The sequence below is a fragment of the Mastomys coucha genome, unplaced genomic scaffold (genome assembly GCF_008632895.1).
Source record: "Mastomys coucha isolate ucsf_1 unplaced genomic scaffold, UCSF_Mcou_1 pScaffold15, whole genome shotgun sequence".
NCBI classification, from domain to species: Eukaryota; Metazoa; Chordata; class Mammalia; order Rodentia; family Muridae; genus Mastomys; species Mastomys coucha.
This window is the reverse complement of record NW_022196897.1, coordinates 4032474-4050926: the sequence shown is the minus strand read 5'-3', so window position 1 is coordinate 4050926 and position 18453 is coordinate 4032474. Positions and strand designations below refer to the sequence as shown.

Below are 18453 nucleotides of genomic sequence, written 5' to 3'. Positions count from 1 at the left end.
TGGTTTTGCTCATTTCCTTCACTTGTTTGATTATGTTTTCCTGTAGTTCTTTAAGGGATTTTTGTGTTACCGCTTTAAGAGCTTCTAGCTCTTTACCTGAGTTTTCCTGTATTTCTTTGAGGGTACTATTTATGTCTTTCTTAAAGTCCTGTATCATCACCATGAGAAGTGATTTTAGATCTGAATCTTGCTTTTGCGGTGTGATGGTGTGTCCAGGACTTGCTAAGTTGGGAGAATTGGGTTCTGATTATGGCAAGTGACCTTGGTTTGTGTTCTTTATTTTCTTACACTTGCCCCCTGCCATCTGGTTAACTCTAGTGCTACCTGCCCTTGCTAAATCTGACTGGAGTTTGTCCTTCCTGTGATCCTGGTTGTGTCAGAACTCCTCAGAGGCAAGCTTTGTCTGTGATCCTGTGATTCTGGGATCCTGGGCTTGTTAGATCACCTGGGAGTGTGGTTTTCTCCGTGTGTTGTGGGACTGGCTGCAGATCTTGTGCCCAAGGTCTGCTCCGAACACTAACCCAGGCAGACCAGAAGGAACCGAAGTCACTGGGTTGGCAGAGTTCCTGTGTGCCTGGTCCTGCTAGTCCCAGTTATTCCCAGTGTTGGGACAGATGTTGGTTCCTGCTTACCTCTGATCCTGGGTGTGTCAGAGTGCCTGGGAGTGGAGCTTCCTCTGGGTGTTGTGGGACTGTCTGCAGAGCTTGCGCCCAAGATCTGCTCTGGAACCCAACCCAGACAGACAGGAAGGAACCTTTCCTTCTGTTTTTAAAATGTTGATTTCTCTGCTCTCATATCTTGTAGCAATCTGGATATGTTGTAAGCATTGTAATGCGTATTCCAAGTATCTCCTGTTTTGAGTGTGTGTAAAATGTTTGCCATTGTTTTCTCTGACCTGTTAATTTAAACTGGTCAGCCAATGGCTAGGTAGAAGAGAGAACAGGGTGAGACTTCTACAAGCCGGGGGATGGGGAGAGAGAAAAGAATAAGGCTGGTAGAGCGATGAGGATGGCAAGAAGAAACATCATAAGAAAACACATCCAAAGCCTAGAGAGCCAGATCAATAATAAAATGCAAGTACTTTGGGTATTTTGGCTGGGAGGTAGCCAAGTTAGAAGTTAAAACAAATCAATGAGTGCCCTGGTATTGGGCAATAAAGTTTGACTGAATAAATCTAATAGACTCAGTGTCATCCATTGGGAGCTTGCTTGGAGTAGAGGAAAACTGTGCACCTTTTTGAAATTACTATCACATTGGACACTGTGTAATAACAAGCAAATAAACACTTCCCCACCCCACAAAAAATCCCAGTGACATGGCATTTGGATAAGGAAAGGCGATCATTACTGCTGAACTCATGTTTTCTTCACAGTAGGCTGAATTTCTGATGTTCTTACCCATTGGCCTAACTCAGCCATACCTTTGGATACAACTTCAAAAATGTTTGTTATATATGTATGTATGACCCACCCATGTTAGACAGAAATTTAAAAGGCAGACTGGGACACAGGGAGTTAACATATTTCTTACTAGTAACTGACATGTCTCATAAAAGTTATTGACATTTTTGGTGATGTAAAATGAATCTCTTTCTTTATATCATCTCTTATCACTATATTTTTATTATTGTCTATTAATTAGGTCAGCTATAATATTAATATTTTTACTTGTCAGTTATAGTCATCAGATTAGTTGTCGGTATCAGGTAGCTCTTCTTATAATAGTCACAATTTGTTTATTCTAATTTAAAATACTGGTAACTTAATCCATGTTATAGAGGTCTGGAAATATTGTACACAATGAATATGGTCAATAAATAATGCACACACAAAAAAATTGTTATTCTTTCACCATTAATTTATTTTAAAGTTTCACTAAACATTAAAATGTTGAGAAATTTCAATAAAAGTAATGGTTAGATTTAATTCCAGGACAGAATACATGTATGTACTGCTCTGTGCTAGATTTGCATATATACTATGACATTTGTAGTTTTCATTCCAGTAGCCATGTCTAACTTTGCTGTTAAAAATGCTGAGCTCTTAGATGACACAACAAGGAAGTTGTAGCTATGAGCTCATCGCAAATGGACCACTTGCACAAGACCTATGCAAGCTAAAGCTAGACAAATTCCCAGCATAGAGACAGGGAATAAACATTAAATCCCCCCCAGTATTGACACATGATGGATTATAAGGGAGGGAGAATCTGTCTTCTTTGGTGGGTCAACCACAATCCAGGGCAAACACTACCCCAAGACTAACTAAAAAAATTTTTTAAAATGCACTTTCTTGAGTGGAGGCAGAAAACTCAAAATTGTGTGGGTAAAGAGGAGAGGATAGTTATGGGATGAGTTGAGCAAAGACAGTAAACATGTTCAAAATGCACCATTAGAAATTCTCAGAGAGTTAGTAAATGCTGTTTAAGAAAGAGATGCTGTGTTCTTCTACTTGTCTCTCTCCATCTTCTTTCCTCCTACCAGCACACTTGTATGAACCCAAGTAGTCCCTCAAATTAAGCACATATTCTTACACTGACCCATGTCCCTAGTCCCCTTTTTGTGTTTACACAACAATTATAACCTATTAAGAAATTTTTTCTTTCAGAAAAATCATTCTGATGAACCATTCATATATTGCTTATTTTCTAAAACAGTATCTACAAAGTGAATGAGTTTGTATCTACAAAATAATTTATGTTATTTAGGATTTCTTTCGTAAGCCTATCCACCCCTAAGATAATGATAGATTAGAATAAGTATGCTCACATAACATTAAAGCATGATGCATGAAAAAGAATATGGCAAAAGATAAATACAGTTCATGAGACATTTATAAACTAAATTTTTCTGTAAATTTTGTAATCTTATTTGGGCTGATTTTGGAGTGTTTCATCACAGCATAAGCATTTATTGTTATAGAAAATCAATGTCATGCCATTTTCTATATTCAATACAATGTTCAATGCTTTATAAATACCAATTAGCCAAGCAGTGGTTGCACATGCCTTTAACTCCAGCACTTTGGGGCAGAGGCAGGTGGATTTCTGAGTTCAAGGCCAGCCTGGTGTACAAGGTGAGCTCTAGGAGAGTTAGGGCTATACAGAGATACCCTGTCTTGAAAAATAAATAAATAAATAAATAAATAAATAAATAAATAACAGTTAATGTTATCTACATTCATTCTTTGCTGCTTATCTCTAAAGGATATTTGTGAATATTCATTAACTATAACGTGACAGCATATAAAATCCATAGAAACTAAAAAATGTACTTAGAATGCTGTGTGCATATATTTATACATACAGATAAATATACAGAAACATTTATATGCAATCATCTATACCTCTTAAAGGAAGTAGAAAATATCTGTTTTATTTTAATTTTCTATTTTATTTGGCTTGGAGTATAATTGATTTAGTATTGTATATGATATAATGGTTTAACCCTTTGGAAATATCAGCCCATCTTTCCCCTAGATATTTAACTATCCACCTCTACATAGGGCTCAAGCCTTTCTTGTTTTTAGCTCATCTGAACTATCCATTCTCCTAAACTAATTGATTTTTGATCTATATGTTTTATGCCCTCTCAGCTAGATGATTCATTCAGAAATACAATTGATATTTAAAACACATTTTAAGATTTAACTCTTTAAGACATACTTACACAGAAAGAATTATATTTTGTTTTTGTTTATTTTATTTTGTTTTTTGTTTTTTGTTTGTTTTTTTGGTTTTTGTTGTCTGTTTGTTGAGACAGTCTATCTATATAGAACAGTCTGGCCAAGAATTCATCATCTTCTTGTCTCTTCCTCTTAAGGTGATTTCTATTTTTGAGACTGTATTATGTTCTAGAAAGCACTCTCTGTCCAGTGTTGCCTTTGATGTACATCACTGATACTAATGCTTTGTTGACTGAGTTTTGTCATATTTTCTTTTTTATTCTCTTGAGCTGCAGTGTTATTATGTTCTTCCAATTTTTCAGCTGTGCTCTCTCATTTACAACAAATTTTTACTCTCTGCTCCTTATTTTAAGTGCTAAGTAGAGTATCTTACATTTACTGGAAATTCAATAATAGATATTGGTATGAACTGATATTTCAGCACCTTAGGAAGGATTTCTCAATACAAAGTATTGCTTCAATTTTTCAGAGCCAGCATGTTCGGGCAATGGAAATGCATATACTGAAAAACACCATTTTTCATGTCCAACTTCACATTAACATTTGATTAAAGAACTCTCAAACTAAATTGGATGAAACATCTAAAATAATTCTTCTCCATTGATTGTATTTCCAGTAGGGAATATAGTGTAGCATAGTTGACAAAATCTATATAAGACTCATGTTTAGTGATCTGTATTTCCAATCACAAAAAAATATCAATTTGCTTTTAATAGGCTGTGTGTTAATTGTCTTTGTTCTTGTATAAAGAATGTCCCTCTCTATTCTGTTTTATAAAGAAGAGTTTAACTAACCTTTTACAAAAGATACTGTGTATGGTTGTATTAATTATATCATATAAAAATTAAAGTTTTTATAGAAATAAGTTACACTTTTACAAAGCTCTGATTGACCAATTCTGACTTTGACGCATCATTTTAGGGATTCTAAAACTCTGCGGAAAGGACGAGTAAGGGAATGTAGATAACTATCACTCCTAGTTAGTGCTTTGGAATATGATGCAAGCTTTCTAGCGAAACTGTGCCGTTTCTAACAAATGGTCATGGTTTAACATATTTCTACATATGTTCCAGACATGTAATAGTACTAAACAGAAGTGCAACCAAAAAGGACTCAGAGAAAAGATCACCATGAACTGCAGCAAGGACCTGCATTAATTTAGGGGCAGAAAATAGAGATTGTACCAAAGAACCCAAAGCTGCATGTTTCTATATCCTAGAAGCAAGCAGAATAAATTGTATTTTCCATGGGACAGCAGCCCAAAACCAGGGCTTCCTTTTTAGCTGCTCCTCATAAAGCCATTTTAGGCCAAAGCCTACTGGTTTAGAGGAAGTCATAGTCATAAGGAATCTAGAGAAGGGAAGTAAGAAGAGCAGGATTAACTTTAGTGCTGAGGACTCTTCTCTCATGTACATAATATACAGTAGTAAATCCACCCAGAGTAAATAGCAGGGGGTAGACTTCCTTACAGAACTATTGAATTTATTTGTAGTTTGGCCTACTCTCCCTGGCTTTCTCCAGGAACACCACAGACTCTATTTAATCTAACAGTTCTTATGTTTCCTCCATGTCTCTGACCATGAGAGGGTTAAAATATACCTCTAATGCATATTTAGTGTTCCAGGGAAGATACTTGGAAAACAGCAGTTGGGAGATCACTTTGACCTCTTAACTGCATTAGGTAAAAGTCCCATATGAAAGTCACTCTCCATAATAGAAGAAAAAGGCAATACCACCATTTCAGGACAAGAAGCTGAGAGCAAAGTAAAGCTGTAGAGACACGGTTAGATTATCTCTGGTGTTGTAGTAATTATTTAATCCCTCCTGGGGTTTCTACCTCTTCTTAAACCATTTATGTTCCTGAATGAAAGACATACTCACAGCCTTTATTTTCACAATAAGCCCTAAACAATATAAGAGGCAGGTAGCTGCTTCCCTTCCATGCTTTTGGAATCTACTTTCCTATCAAAAACTATGAGTTTTAACTAACTACGTTTAATCTGGGCTGCTTTCAGCTCCAATTGAGCAGCCTTCGTGGTCATGTTCTCTTGAGTCCTAATCCATGGCTGCTTCTCCTTCCTCCTCCTGCACCTTCTCCACCTGTCTTCTTCTCTCCCCAAGCCCATGAAACCCCAACCCCATGTATGTCTCTTCTGCCTAGTTATTGGCTGTGTGCATCTTTATGTAACAATCAGCATTAACTCGAGGCAGGGTCCAAAGGCTATGTGGAGATGCCATGGTTTGCAGACTGGCCTTTAGTATTACAATATACAGTTATAAACAAACCCTCAACAATTCCCCATTTAGGTCCAATAAAAGGCTCTTTTCTCTCAGATATAAATTGAACATAATTACAACATAAATTATGTGATGTGGGGCTATGAGCTGTGCACAGGCAGCCTGGTCCCCTGTCAAGTACAGGCTTTGAACCTCAAAGACCCAGCATGGTGACTTGTTGTCTGTAAGGGATGACACACTCTTTGGGCCCCTGGTTCCTGTCGTAGCTACAGCCTCTCTTTGTTTCCCTCCTACCCCAAGCCCCACAGAAAGGTGTGTGGCCATTGCTCACATAGGCAATGCCCCAAGCTCCTGGTATTCAGTCTGGCCTCCACCCCCACAGTTACCTGGCAATAGCTAGATAGGCCTGTCCCACCCTAAAAGGGGCTGTTTGCCCCCTCCTCCCCCTCTTACTCTCTTGCTCTTACTCTCTTACTCTTGCCTCTCACTCCCTTGCTCTCCGGCTCTCCACATTCCCTTCCTCCTCTCTCCACTTGGCCATAGCCTCTACTTCCTACTCTCTCCCTCTCTCTGTCTTTCTACAATAAACGCTTTAAAGCCATGGACTGCCTCTTCTCATCAGGACACTATGCTGGAGCAATGGAGCAGGTCTTCCTCTCAGAGCCACAAGTCTAAACTCCCTCGGGGAGGCCTCTCAGTGTTCCCAGGCTGTCTCCACCAAAGCAAACTGCCTGCCAAAAGACTCTTGTCCCCATGGGACCCAGAGCTCTGCCCTTTTTCCTTTTGGCTCTGAGCCCCAACTCTGTTCTCAATGCTTCAGTGGCATACAGTAACTTCTGGGATGTCATCTCCTGAGAACCTGCCAGTCTCTGCCTCTGTGCGGGCTGGGGAATCCCCAGCCAATTCCGGTAGTTCTGGGGGAACTCAGACTGTACTTCCCCACCTCCACCTCGGAACACATGCCCATGTCCCACCTCGACCAGTGGCCCAAGTCCCAAAAGGATGCAGGACACCATTTGTAACCCACGATGTAAATCCTCCCACAACTTCTACCTTTAGAGTTTAATACTATGTCTTCATTCCTGTTTATAAACCCTTAGCCAGACAGCGTCTTCTAATTTTTTTATTTTTTTATGGAGTAACTATAGCATGCAAAACTTTTTATTTCTGCCAATCCTTGTTACAGTTTAACTCATGGGCCCACTTGGATTTGGAGGACAGAAAGGAAGGTTTTCTGCCTCTACAATCATGTCTTCTTGGTCTCTTTCAATGTTTGCTTTGTTAAATCAATGTTCAGCTAACATATAAAGTAATGAGTATGTCAAATACTTTTAAAAATCATCTATATTCATTTGTGTCTATGGATAGCTTAATACACTTGTGAATGCAGGTGTCCATGGTGGCCATAGAGGGTACTTGGTGCTATAGGCCGTTGTGAGCTGTCCTATATGGGTGCGTGCCAGGAACTAAACTCAGGTTCTGTGCAAGAGTAGTACATGATTTGGAGACTGCATTCATCAGGGAGCAGCTGAGCCATCCCTCTAGGGCTTTAAGATAATTTTCATATGTACTTGTTATTAATTGCTCCCCTCTTCCATCCCCCTTTTCTTGTCATACTCTTTGCTGTTGTGGCCTTAATGCCTATCCCCAACAACACCCCTTCTGCTTTTAGGTAACCAATGCATTTTTATTGATTACTAATTGGTTGGCTTATAGCTCAAGTGTTCCTTTAGATTTTGTCTAACTTTTTAAAAACTTATTATTTTATCTCATCCATACCTGTAGCATCACTTATTATATGTTGATGGCAAGAATCCTTCTATGCCCTGTGTTTTTCTTTTTATCTCTGTATACATTTCCAAACACACTCTGAACATTCATTTCAATGTGGCTATGCCACTGGTTTCCTTGATACCACATCCAAAATGATGTTATGATCTCCCCAGAGGACTTCCTGTTTCCCCTATTTTCACAGCCATCACCATGGCACATGAGCTTCCCTAATGCCCAAATAGAGAACTTCAGACATTCTGAGTTTCTTTCTTTTCCTCCTTACCTAATAGTATCCTAAATAATCATAATTTTGTCTCCTATCACATAAATTTTACAATTATTTCCATAGTAGTCTCCATTATAGAAAACAAAAGTCTTCAAAATAGCCCACTGAGGACCAGGAAAGAAATTTGAAGATGAACATCAGATTTATGTGTGTGCATCAGAAATTTTATAAACAACACAAAAAGTACTATTATGATATCTTAGTTAGTTAGCACTTCTATTGCTATAACAGAACATTATGGCCAAAAAGCAAGCTGGGAAGGAAAGGGTTTATTTGTCTTACATTTCCATATGTCTGTTCACTATGGAAGGAAGTCAGGACAGGAACTTAAACGGGGAAGGAAACTGGAGGCAGGAACTGATGCAAAGGCCATGGAAGAGCGCTGGTTACTGACTTACTCATCATGGTTTTAGCATTCTGCTTTTTTATAGAACCCAGGACCAAGGGATAGAGCCTTCCCATCAAATACTAGTTAAGAATATGTACTAACTGGGCCAATGGGGACTCACAAAGACTGAACCACCAATCAAAGAGCATGCCCGGGCTGGACCTAGGTCACCTATGCATATGTAGCAGAGGTGCAGCTGGGTTTCCTTCTGCATCCTCTAACAATTAGAGTGGGGGTCATCTCTGACTCTCTTGCCTCCCTATGGATTCCTTTCATCAAGCTAGGCTGCTTTGTCTGACCTCATTTGGAAAGGATGTGCATATTTGATATGCCAGAGCAGGTTGGAGGGGAAGAGGAAAGATGGGGAGGGTCATGTGAGGGTGGGACTGTGAGGAGGGGAGGCTCTGATCAGAATGTAAAGTGAATAAATAATTAATAAAGAAAAGAAAGAAGAAATGTCCTACAGTTGGATCTTATGGAGGTATTTTTCCTAAAGTTCCGTCCTCCCAGATGACATTGGCTTGTGACAAGTTACCATACGACCAGTCAGCATTATGCTGTAGTAGGGTCAAGATATAGGGTCAACACGGGTACAAATTGGTTTGTGAAGAAATGAAAGAATTACATTTTACACAAAGACATTGTAATTTTACACAGTGTCTTGAAATATTTGGTTAGCTGTGTTCCTTAAACACAGTTTATTTTGTGCTGTTTGCTGTAGCATTTTCTCCCTCATCCAGTCCTCATGTGGACTCTAAGAAGAGAGTTTCCAGTAACTCACTGCTCTGAAGCAAAGTTTCCAATGAATACCTGGAATCGCAAGGACTTTGTAGTCTCCTAAGCTTCTCTTTAAATAGCATTCTGCCTTAAAGTTAAACATCAGATGACCAGATTGAACATAATATTATTTCTGTCAGCCAAATTATATTAGATCTCTGATGGGAACAGCAACAAGGAAAGCTGGCAAGGTTTATCCAGAATCATCTCCCTTTGCTTACTTCACCAGTAACAAAATATTACAAGACCAAGTCCTGAAATGTTTTGGTCTTGCTTGTTTTTATTTTATCACAGAGAGAAGAGCAAGGAAAGAAAGAGAGCAGAAAACTCCTCACGTCTAAGGCAGAGAAACAGCTTCACTGATATGAGACTAAAGTCTTTCATTTGCAGAGGCTGCCTCCCACCGTTTCATTTATTTTACTCCTTTCCCAATAATTGTATTTCCAGATGCCTAGCTGATTACTAAGCTCAGCATACTTCATCCCTTGATTCTTTTATATGGCTCTATCTCTAATTGACTTTTCATAATGTGAAAACTATGCTTGCTGTTATGTTTTGTGGAATTCAAAAAAATATAATATAAAAACAAAATGAAGAACTAAGCAGAGTGGCAGAGGATCTTCCAATCTGTCTGCCGGTGCCCTGAGCAGACCTTGGGCGCAAACTCTGCAGTGAGTCCCATAATACCCAGAGGAAGCTCTACTCCCAAGTCTCAGGATCCCAGAATCACAGGATCCCAGAGACAACTTAACTCTGAGGAGTTCTGACACAACCAGGATCACAAGAAGGACAGGCCCCAATGAGATTTAGCCAGGGCAGGTAGCACTAGAGTTAACCAGATGACTGGAGGCAAGCTTAAGAAAATAAGCAACAGAAACCAAGGTTACTTGATATCATCAGAACCCAATTCTCCCACCATAGCAAGTCCTGGACACACTATCACACCAGAAAAGCAAGATTCAGATCTAAAATCACTTTTCATGATGATGATAGAGGACTTTAAGAAAGACATAAATAACTCCCTCAAAGAAATACAGGAGAACACAGGTAAAGAGCTAGAAGCCCTTAAAGAGGAAACACAAAAGTCCCTTAAAGAACTACAGGAAAATACAATCAAACAGGTGAAGGAAATGAAAAAAACCACCCAGGATCTAAAAATGGAAATAGAAACAATAAAGAAGTCACAAACGGAGCCCTACAAAGGATAATAGATGGAAAACATCAATATAAGGAGCAAAACTACACCCTAGAAGAAGGAAGAAAATAATCTCTCAACAAACCCTTGCAAACCTAATTCCACCTCTTACAACAAAAACAACAGGAAGTAACAATTACTTTTTCTTAATATCTTAATATAAAAATTAATATTACCAACATAGCCTAATCGATTGAAATCTAAAAATATGAGGAATTAGAAATGTGTTAACTTTCATCCAATGGTCTCTCTAATTTGGTAATTGGAGAAATAGGTCCAATATTGTACAATCCATATACTCTTTCTGCTTGTTTATACATAACAATGTCTTACTGTGTACAACATAAGGGTCTTGAAATCATACTTCCCCTATCTCATCCTCTCTATTAGTAGGATTGTTTATTTCATATTTTTACACTATACTATGGTTTTTAGAACAGCTTATGTATTTCAAAAGTATTTATGCAACCAAAAGAAAGTAGACAATTAACTTGGGAGGTGGCTTGTAAGAGAAGAACAAAGAGTGAGACTGAATGCTTTGCTTGATGTTTGTTACTATTGTATCAAGTTTGAAGAGGACTTTATAAGTTACTCTTTCTCTGAGATGAATACTTTTCAAAATCATCACAGCCAATGAACCAGATCCTTACCCTCACCTAATGTCTGTACCACCCTCCAAACAGAACCATTCTTCATTGAAACAGTTGGTGAATGACTTCAGGGATAGACCATCTTAATAACACACACCATATCTTAAATGAATGTAACCTGTTCTCTGTGGGCTGGGAATGAAGACAATCACTTAAGCCAAATAGCTTTGATCATAGCAGGAAATCTGTATCCAAAAATCGTGCCTACAATTCATTTCTTGGTGCAGCAGAACTGTCAACTCTAGCTTAGCTACGATGGTGGTAAAATCCTTTGGTGATGGGAGGGTTATTGAAGTACAGCCTTATTACAATAAAATCCAATGTCTAAAAGTTATTCTTATTTTGGGCTTGCACCACAGTAAGAACCAAGATTTTAAGCTCTACTAAATACAAAACAAACAAACAAACAAACAGACTTTATTCATGTTCATTTAAAAAAACTAGTAGTGATGTATTATTTTAAAATATACAGCTAATATGTTTGGAGTTATTTAAAATTTATATTGAGAAAAACATGTATTTTCAGTATTGCTGCAGACAAGTATCTACATAAGAATGTTCAATTGATTGTTTTATAGCAAACAACTTTTATAATACTCATTTTTATTGTTACAGTATTTTATAAATTTTAAAGAATATGACAAAATAAAAAAGAACTAAGCAAACAAATAAATATGTTAGTGGCTTTTGAATTCTACTATGATTAGGTAATTATCCTTAAGTATGAACAATTACTTCTCAACATTTTCTCTGCTTTCTATCCAAAATAGACTACACATACCAAGATGGCAAGTGCCGAGGGCAGGGTTTGGGATTTATATGTACTTGTATGATTAACTACCATCATAGGTTAGTTAATATTGACATTGTTATATGAATAGGGAAATGATATTGGAAGCTCTAAAATCTTTTCCTTGGGATTTCAATGTATTCTGTATTCTTAGTATTTAACACAACATGAGTTCCTTTTTATGGAATATGTTTTTCATACAATATATTCTCATCATGATTTCTGTTCTTTTCAACTCTTCCCAGATCTTTGAACCTCCTTATCTAGACAACTCTCTGACTTTGTTCTCTCTTATGTTAGAAAAACAAACAGGCAAACAAATCAGAATTTAAAAAAAAAACACAATAACATAAAGAAGTCACAAGAAACACACACAGCCACGTCTACTCCTACACATTCATAAACAAAAAAACAAAGAACACAGAAACACAGAATAGAAAACCATGTTATACCAGAAAAAAACAGCAAGATAAAAAAAATAAAAGCACAAACAAAGCATTATTAGACAAAAATTTTGCAAGTGTCATTGAGTGCATTTGATTTTATCTGGTACTTTATTTTATTTTATTTTATTTTATTTTGATTTATACCTGTAGGCATAGTTAACATACCAAGTGAGGTTCCATTAGAGAAAGCTAATTTTTCTTTTGCTGATGGAGAAATCATAGAGGCAATTACAGAGTGAGGGGCTAGGGAGAAGGAAAATCCCCCAAGAAAGGGTAGTAGCATATACAGTTATAAAGCAGAGGATGCTATACCTGGAGCACAAACTGGGGATGGTCGAGGATAATGGGGTGTAAGGAAGGGAATACAGGGGGTGGGGACAATTAACAGTAAGAGCCATTTGAGGGCTCATAAGAGAAAACATGAACTCTTAATGACATGGGTGATGGTTTGTATATACTTGACACAGAGCGTGGCACTATTAGGAGGTGTAGCCTTTTTGGAATAGGTGTGTCACTATGGCCATGAGCTTTAAGACCCTCATCTGAGCTGCCTAGAAGCCAGTATTCTGCTAGAAGCCTTCAGATGAAGATGTAGAGCTCTCAGCTCTGTCTGCACCATGCCTGCCTGGATGTTGCCATGCTCCTGCCTTGATGATACTGGACTGAACTTCTGAACCGTAAGCCAGCCCCCATTAGGTGTTGTCCTTATAAGACTTGCCTTGTCCATGGTATCTATTTAAAGCTGTAAATACCTAAGATAAAAGGATATCTACTAATGTAACTTTCCAGTCCTAAACCCATGTCTGCGTTATTACAATCATTTGTCTATAGTTCTTGACTTGGGTCTATTTTCTTAACATTAACAATAGAAATAAATTATGAATATACTACTTCAAAACATTTCCACAAATATGTTTAAAAGATAAGAAATACAGAAAAATGACATAGACTTCAATGGACAAGAATATAAGAGAAGTTTGTGTAACCGTAGATGGAGGCCTTCTAGACATATAAAGCAAGAGCCACAAGGTTTGTTTCACAACATAAGATATAAATATACTTCTAGTGATGGTATGGTTATGTGGAAATTCTAGAAAACTTGACTTAGCCTGTCAAACACTATCATTTCTAAACATAATTTCCTCCTGGACACTGAGTTAGTGAATAACTCACCACAGCTGGATTCATCTTCATTAAAGTGACAGTCAGCTACTCCATCACACAGCAGGAGAGATGGGATACACCGGCCTTCAAAGCACTGGAATTCTGAATTACTGCATGGTTGAGGAGAGGGTCTGAGAGAGCAATCCATTTCATCAGATCCATCTATACAATCTTCTTGCCCATCACACTTCTCTGAGACAGGGATACACTGGAGTGCATAGTTACAAGCAAACTGGTCTTCTTCACAAAGTGATGGCTGTGGTAAGACTGGTCCTGAAGAAGAGAGCAAGGTAAGCCATATTGATGCTGTTTGTTTCCAGGACTGAATCAGCCCAGGGAATATTTATCAGTATATAATTATAAAACGGTACAAATTTTAAACAAGTTAATTTTTAATTATGAATTATTAAATGTATACAAGACATGAATATGATAAAAGAATGTACTTTATCTAATCTCAGCAGCTATGTTCTTTATGAGGGATATTTCTGGGGACTATGAAAATGGCTCAGCAGATATGGGTACTTGCTTCCAAGCCTGATGACTTGAGTTTGAAATAATTACATCAAGTTGTGTTTTATCTTCACATTTTCACTGAGGTATGTCCATACATGTGTGTGTGTATGTGTGTTATATGTATATGTGTGCATGTGTTTATGTATGTGTATGCATGTATATGTGTGTATGTGTATATATATGCATGTATATGTATGTATGTATATATATATGCATGAGTAAATAAATAAATACAAACACAAAGGATAAATAAATATAATAAAATAATTAAAGCATATTGATGAAGCCCCACTCTTGAACTATGCCAGATGTCTTGAAGGGATAATGTATCTTAAGAGCTCACCAAAGCATTGTCACAAGTCACCTGTCAAACACCAACTCAGTTGGACCCCAATCAGTTCTTCTGACAGTCAGTACTCCTTCTTTTGGTCATCTGTGGGGAGTTTCCTGGGAGATTTCTCCAATGAACTTTCTCAGCAGACATACGCTTCTAGAGTTGGTCTCCAGGGGACCCTGATCTAAAGCACAGCCAACTAGCAATACATTTCTTGTTTAAAACTGAACCTCCTCTGAATTCCTCCTCAACTTTTCCACTGAAATGATTTTGTTCCAGGAAGAACATGAAATTTCATTTCTCATGGGAGTCTAGGTAGGCTCTGAGCTAGAGGTGCTTCTCTGTTATCTCAATATTTCTGTCTCTTGTTTTATCCTGATATAAAGTGTGTATTTTAGTATAAAGTATTTTTATATATGTATGTACATATGGCTTTTATCAGCATTCAAATGAAACTAAAATTTCTGTAAGAAATACTTGGCTCACCTTTAGTCCTGAATGCAATCTTTTGCATGAATATTTTAACATTTGACAATTAGAAAGGTTTTTTCTAAAATTAAATTTTTTTTTCGAAAAAAATATTTATTTTTATTGTTTGTATGTCCATGACATTTTGGTAAGAAGACAACTTTGTGGAATCAATCCTCTCCTTTCACATTCATATAGCTTGAGAGAGTTCAGCACAGGATAATAGACTTGACCAATACATGTAATAATCTGATGAGCCACCTGAATGACCCTCAATGGTTCATTTCACAATGGGCCCAGTGTTTCTTCCACCTCACTCTGTTACTATTTCCTTAACTCTAGCATACATGCTAGAGAGAGACCCATCCAACAGGTAGCAACATCCCTGTCTTAACTCCCTGCCTTGTAAGTAAGAATGATAATAGCAGTAAAACCCAAATGAAAGGAACTATAGCTGTCTTTACTGGGGATATATTCAAATATAAGTAAACAACAAAAATTATCAATAAAATTAAAATTTTAATGAATTGATTACGGGATGTGAGTGGAGAGTCATACAATTGAGTTAAAAGTTCTCATTTCACAGCAATATCACTAACTGTTCCCTTTTTACCAACTGAAAAGCCTAAGTACTAACTTAAATTCCTCCTGCAAATGAAAGAAGATAATTTCATGAAGCTGTAAAGTGCATGGCTACAACTACATGACATTTGGAAATGGTAGAACTCTAATACAGTGAGTTCCAGGAGAGAGGTGGTAGATTAAGAAGGAAGGGAGAGACAGAATAGTGGGGTTTCTTCGGCAGTAAAAATACTCTGTCATACAATAATATCCATTTGTCAAAATGCAATGCTGAGGTGAATCGTAATTTAAAGTATGAACTTTGAGTGACAATGAGGTGTCAATATAGAGTAATGCCATTAGTATAACAAATGAACCTTATAACTGAGGAACCCAAAATTATACATGGGGAGCATAGAAAATATTTATGCATTCTCCTTGCATTCTGATACATCAACTTCTACATAAGTCTTATATGTATGGTTATGCATCCTACAAAAACATTCTACATATATATACTGATGTCAGTGTAAATGCCAATACTGTTGTTGTTGAGCTTTATGTGTGTTTTTGTATGTGCAATTACCTATATTCAGTGTGTTGCTCTTGAAATCTCTATGTTCTGCATCTTTGCAAGTCCTCTTTGAAAAGTACAGATTCAGCATTAGAAACAGGTAATACTTTAGTAAATGTAGTGTGTGTTGGTCTAGTTCGTTGCTTCTTACCTCACTAGGTCCAAAAATTTGCTTAGTCAGATTAATTAAACCAATGGCATCAAGGTTCAAGGACAGTGTAAGCAGAAGAAAAACAATGTCAGATCAATTTTAACTATAATGCGTTTTCTTGAATAGGCATTACATTAGAGAGCTATTTCACAAGAGAGTATGGCATGCTCTTATAGTGAAAACTTTGGCTTATGCTAGGTAAGCAGTATTTTCTATGTTGACAATATCCATTAGTACTCCATGGAATACAAATAAAATAGAAAAGTTTAAAGAGAATAATACACAAAGAGATATAGTTTGAAATGTTGAAATGTTTGTGAGTGTGTGTGTGTGTGTGTATATGTGTATTGTGCGAGAGAGATACAGAGAGACAGAGATATACAGAGAGAGACTGTAAGAGAGAATTGAGAAATATTGATTCATTTTTACATGATTCTATTCATTATGTGAATCACGGTTGTTCTGAAGCTATGATACTTCAAATATATCATATATTCCTGAAGGCAGGGAGGGGGAAGAGAATTAACCCAGAAACCCATAGTTTATAAGCTATGATGTTTCTAGTGATTTGAAATCGATTGTTATACAATAATAATTTTATCTTTAGGTTACAGGTGATTTATGCTTTGTGTGTCAAAATTGATTCATGAAGGTAGCAAACTAAGTTATTCTCTTTTATTTGTGTCCCTATCAAATATGTTCTTGGCAGTGGAAAGCAAAGGTGGAAATTGTCAAATAGGATCTTGAAACTGTTTATACAGAGCCATTCCCTTATCTCTGTTGCAAAGCATAACAACCATGTTACTCTCAGTTATGTTGTGCTTCAACAGCAAATGGGTTCAGAAATGCTGCTGTAGACTTTCAGTTCCTTACTCTATAAACTAGTGTTAAGAATAGGCATTCTGAAGCAAAATAAAATCTCTTAAAAATATATTGAATCATCAGTAAATTTCAATTGCTCTACAGTAATTAGCTCCTGAACAACATCTTTGCTCAACTAGAGCTTTAATTTTACATAGAATTTGGAAATTCCAAGTTGGAGGGAGAAAATGATCCCCTTATTTTTGAGAAAATAGTGGCATCTCTTTACCCAGGTATAATTGAAGGGATTAATTCAATATATTTTTCTACCGATGAATAATAATTCAATGCCTTAAATATTAATTATAGATTGCCTAATTGACTCTTCCCATTGACTAAATATACTATAATAATAATGAACAAAGAAGATATAGATGTAGATATAATAGGAAAACTCTATTAACACAATCTACTACCTAATATTTGTCCCAAATAGATGTTAGGGACTCTACTTAGAATGTTAAATTTCATTGGTTACATATCTAGATGACAGTAGAAACACATTCTTCACAGCAAAATTATTTCATAATGACACCCAGTAAGACATTCTCCTAAGTTTCATTAGACATTCATTAGAATCTCATGATGCGTAATGATAACCTAATGAGTTTTTATCTATATGGTAAATATGTTTAGAGAAAGCATTGATAGAGTTGAAAGGAAACTATTCATATGGAGCTTCAGTCATGAAATTCAAAATTAATGCATTTGTAAACATGACCATATTGGTGACTTAGTTGGAAGAGATGCTTATTGAAACATATAAGTAATTGGTTAAAAATTGGTTATTACCTAGGAGCTACTACACCACCAACAGTAAAATATTATATAAATTTATGTGGCAATATAATTTCTAATCATAATTCATAAAAACTCTTGACTTGTGTACCTTTGGATTTTTGGATGTATGTTAATATTTCCAAGACATTCTTTCATATTTAGTACAAATAATAACTTAATTTTAAGAGTATTCATCTCTTATAAAAAGCCAAAAGAAGGTAGTTTGGTTGTGATTTTGTTTCATAAATCTAATAGCTTACATGTTCATGGAAGACAGAATTTGTCTTTTATTTTGCCTGTGGACAGTAGAAGATTACTGACACATGCTGAGCTATGCTGAGAATGAGTAGGGTATACCTGCCAGTGGCTTCTCTCTGGAGTTTAGCCTGTATCTTAGTGAGAAGTCAAAAGATGGAGAGAAAATGGAGAAGTGAAGAAAACTGTGAAGTTTCCATAGGTTAGATCCAACATGGAATCTAAAAAGGATCTGAGAACAGGTGCCAAATAACATGAAAAGTATTTTCGCAGGGACTAGCCATGCCCAGGCAAAGAAAAAGCTTACATAAAGAGTGGAGAAAGCTTACAGAAGTGCATATCCATACAAACTTACTTGCACTGACATATGTGTGATCATAAGCAGCAGTGAATGTACATTTGTGGATGTGTGTTAGGCTCTGCTGCCAAGTGATGGGGAAATGAAGGGGGTGGGAGGAAGGGTAATCTGCATCAGGCCAGAGCTCAGGTACTCTGGGTGAGCAGACACAGGAGACTGTTGTGTGTGCTCTCCACACCACAGGGTGGGCATCTGGCTGTGGGAA

At 36.9% G+C, this 18453-nt stretch overlaps 1 protein-coding gene across 1 annotated transcript in view; it reads right to left on the bottom strand.

Annotated features, from left to right (window-relative positions):
* The window catches only part of Malrd1 (MAM and LDL receptor class A domain containing 1), a 694431-nt gene that overhangs the window by 121211 nt on the left and 554767 nt on the right, over positions 1–18453 (bottom strand). The window contains exon 33 of the mRNA XM_031373295.1: positions 13400–13663. Coding sequence (XP_031229155.1) covers positions 13400–13663 — 264 coding nt within the window. The remainder of the gene's footprint in view (positions 1–13399; positions 13664–18453) is intronic.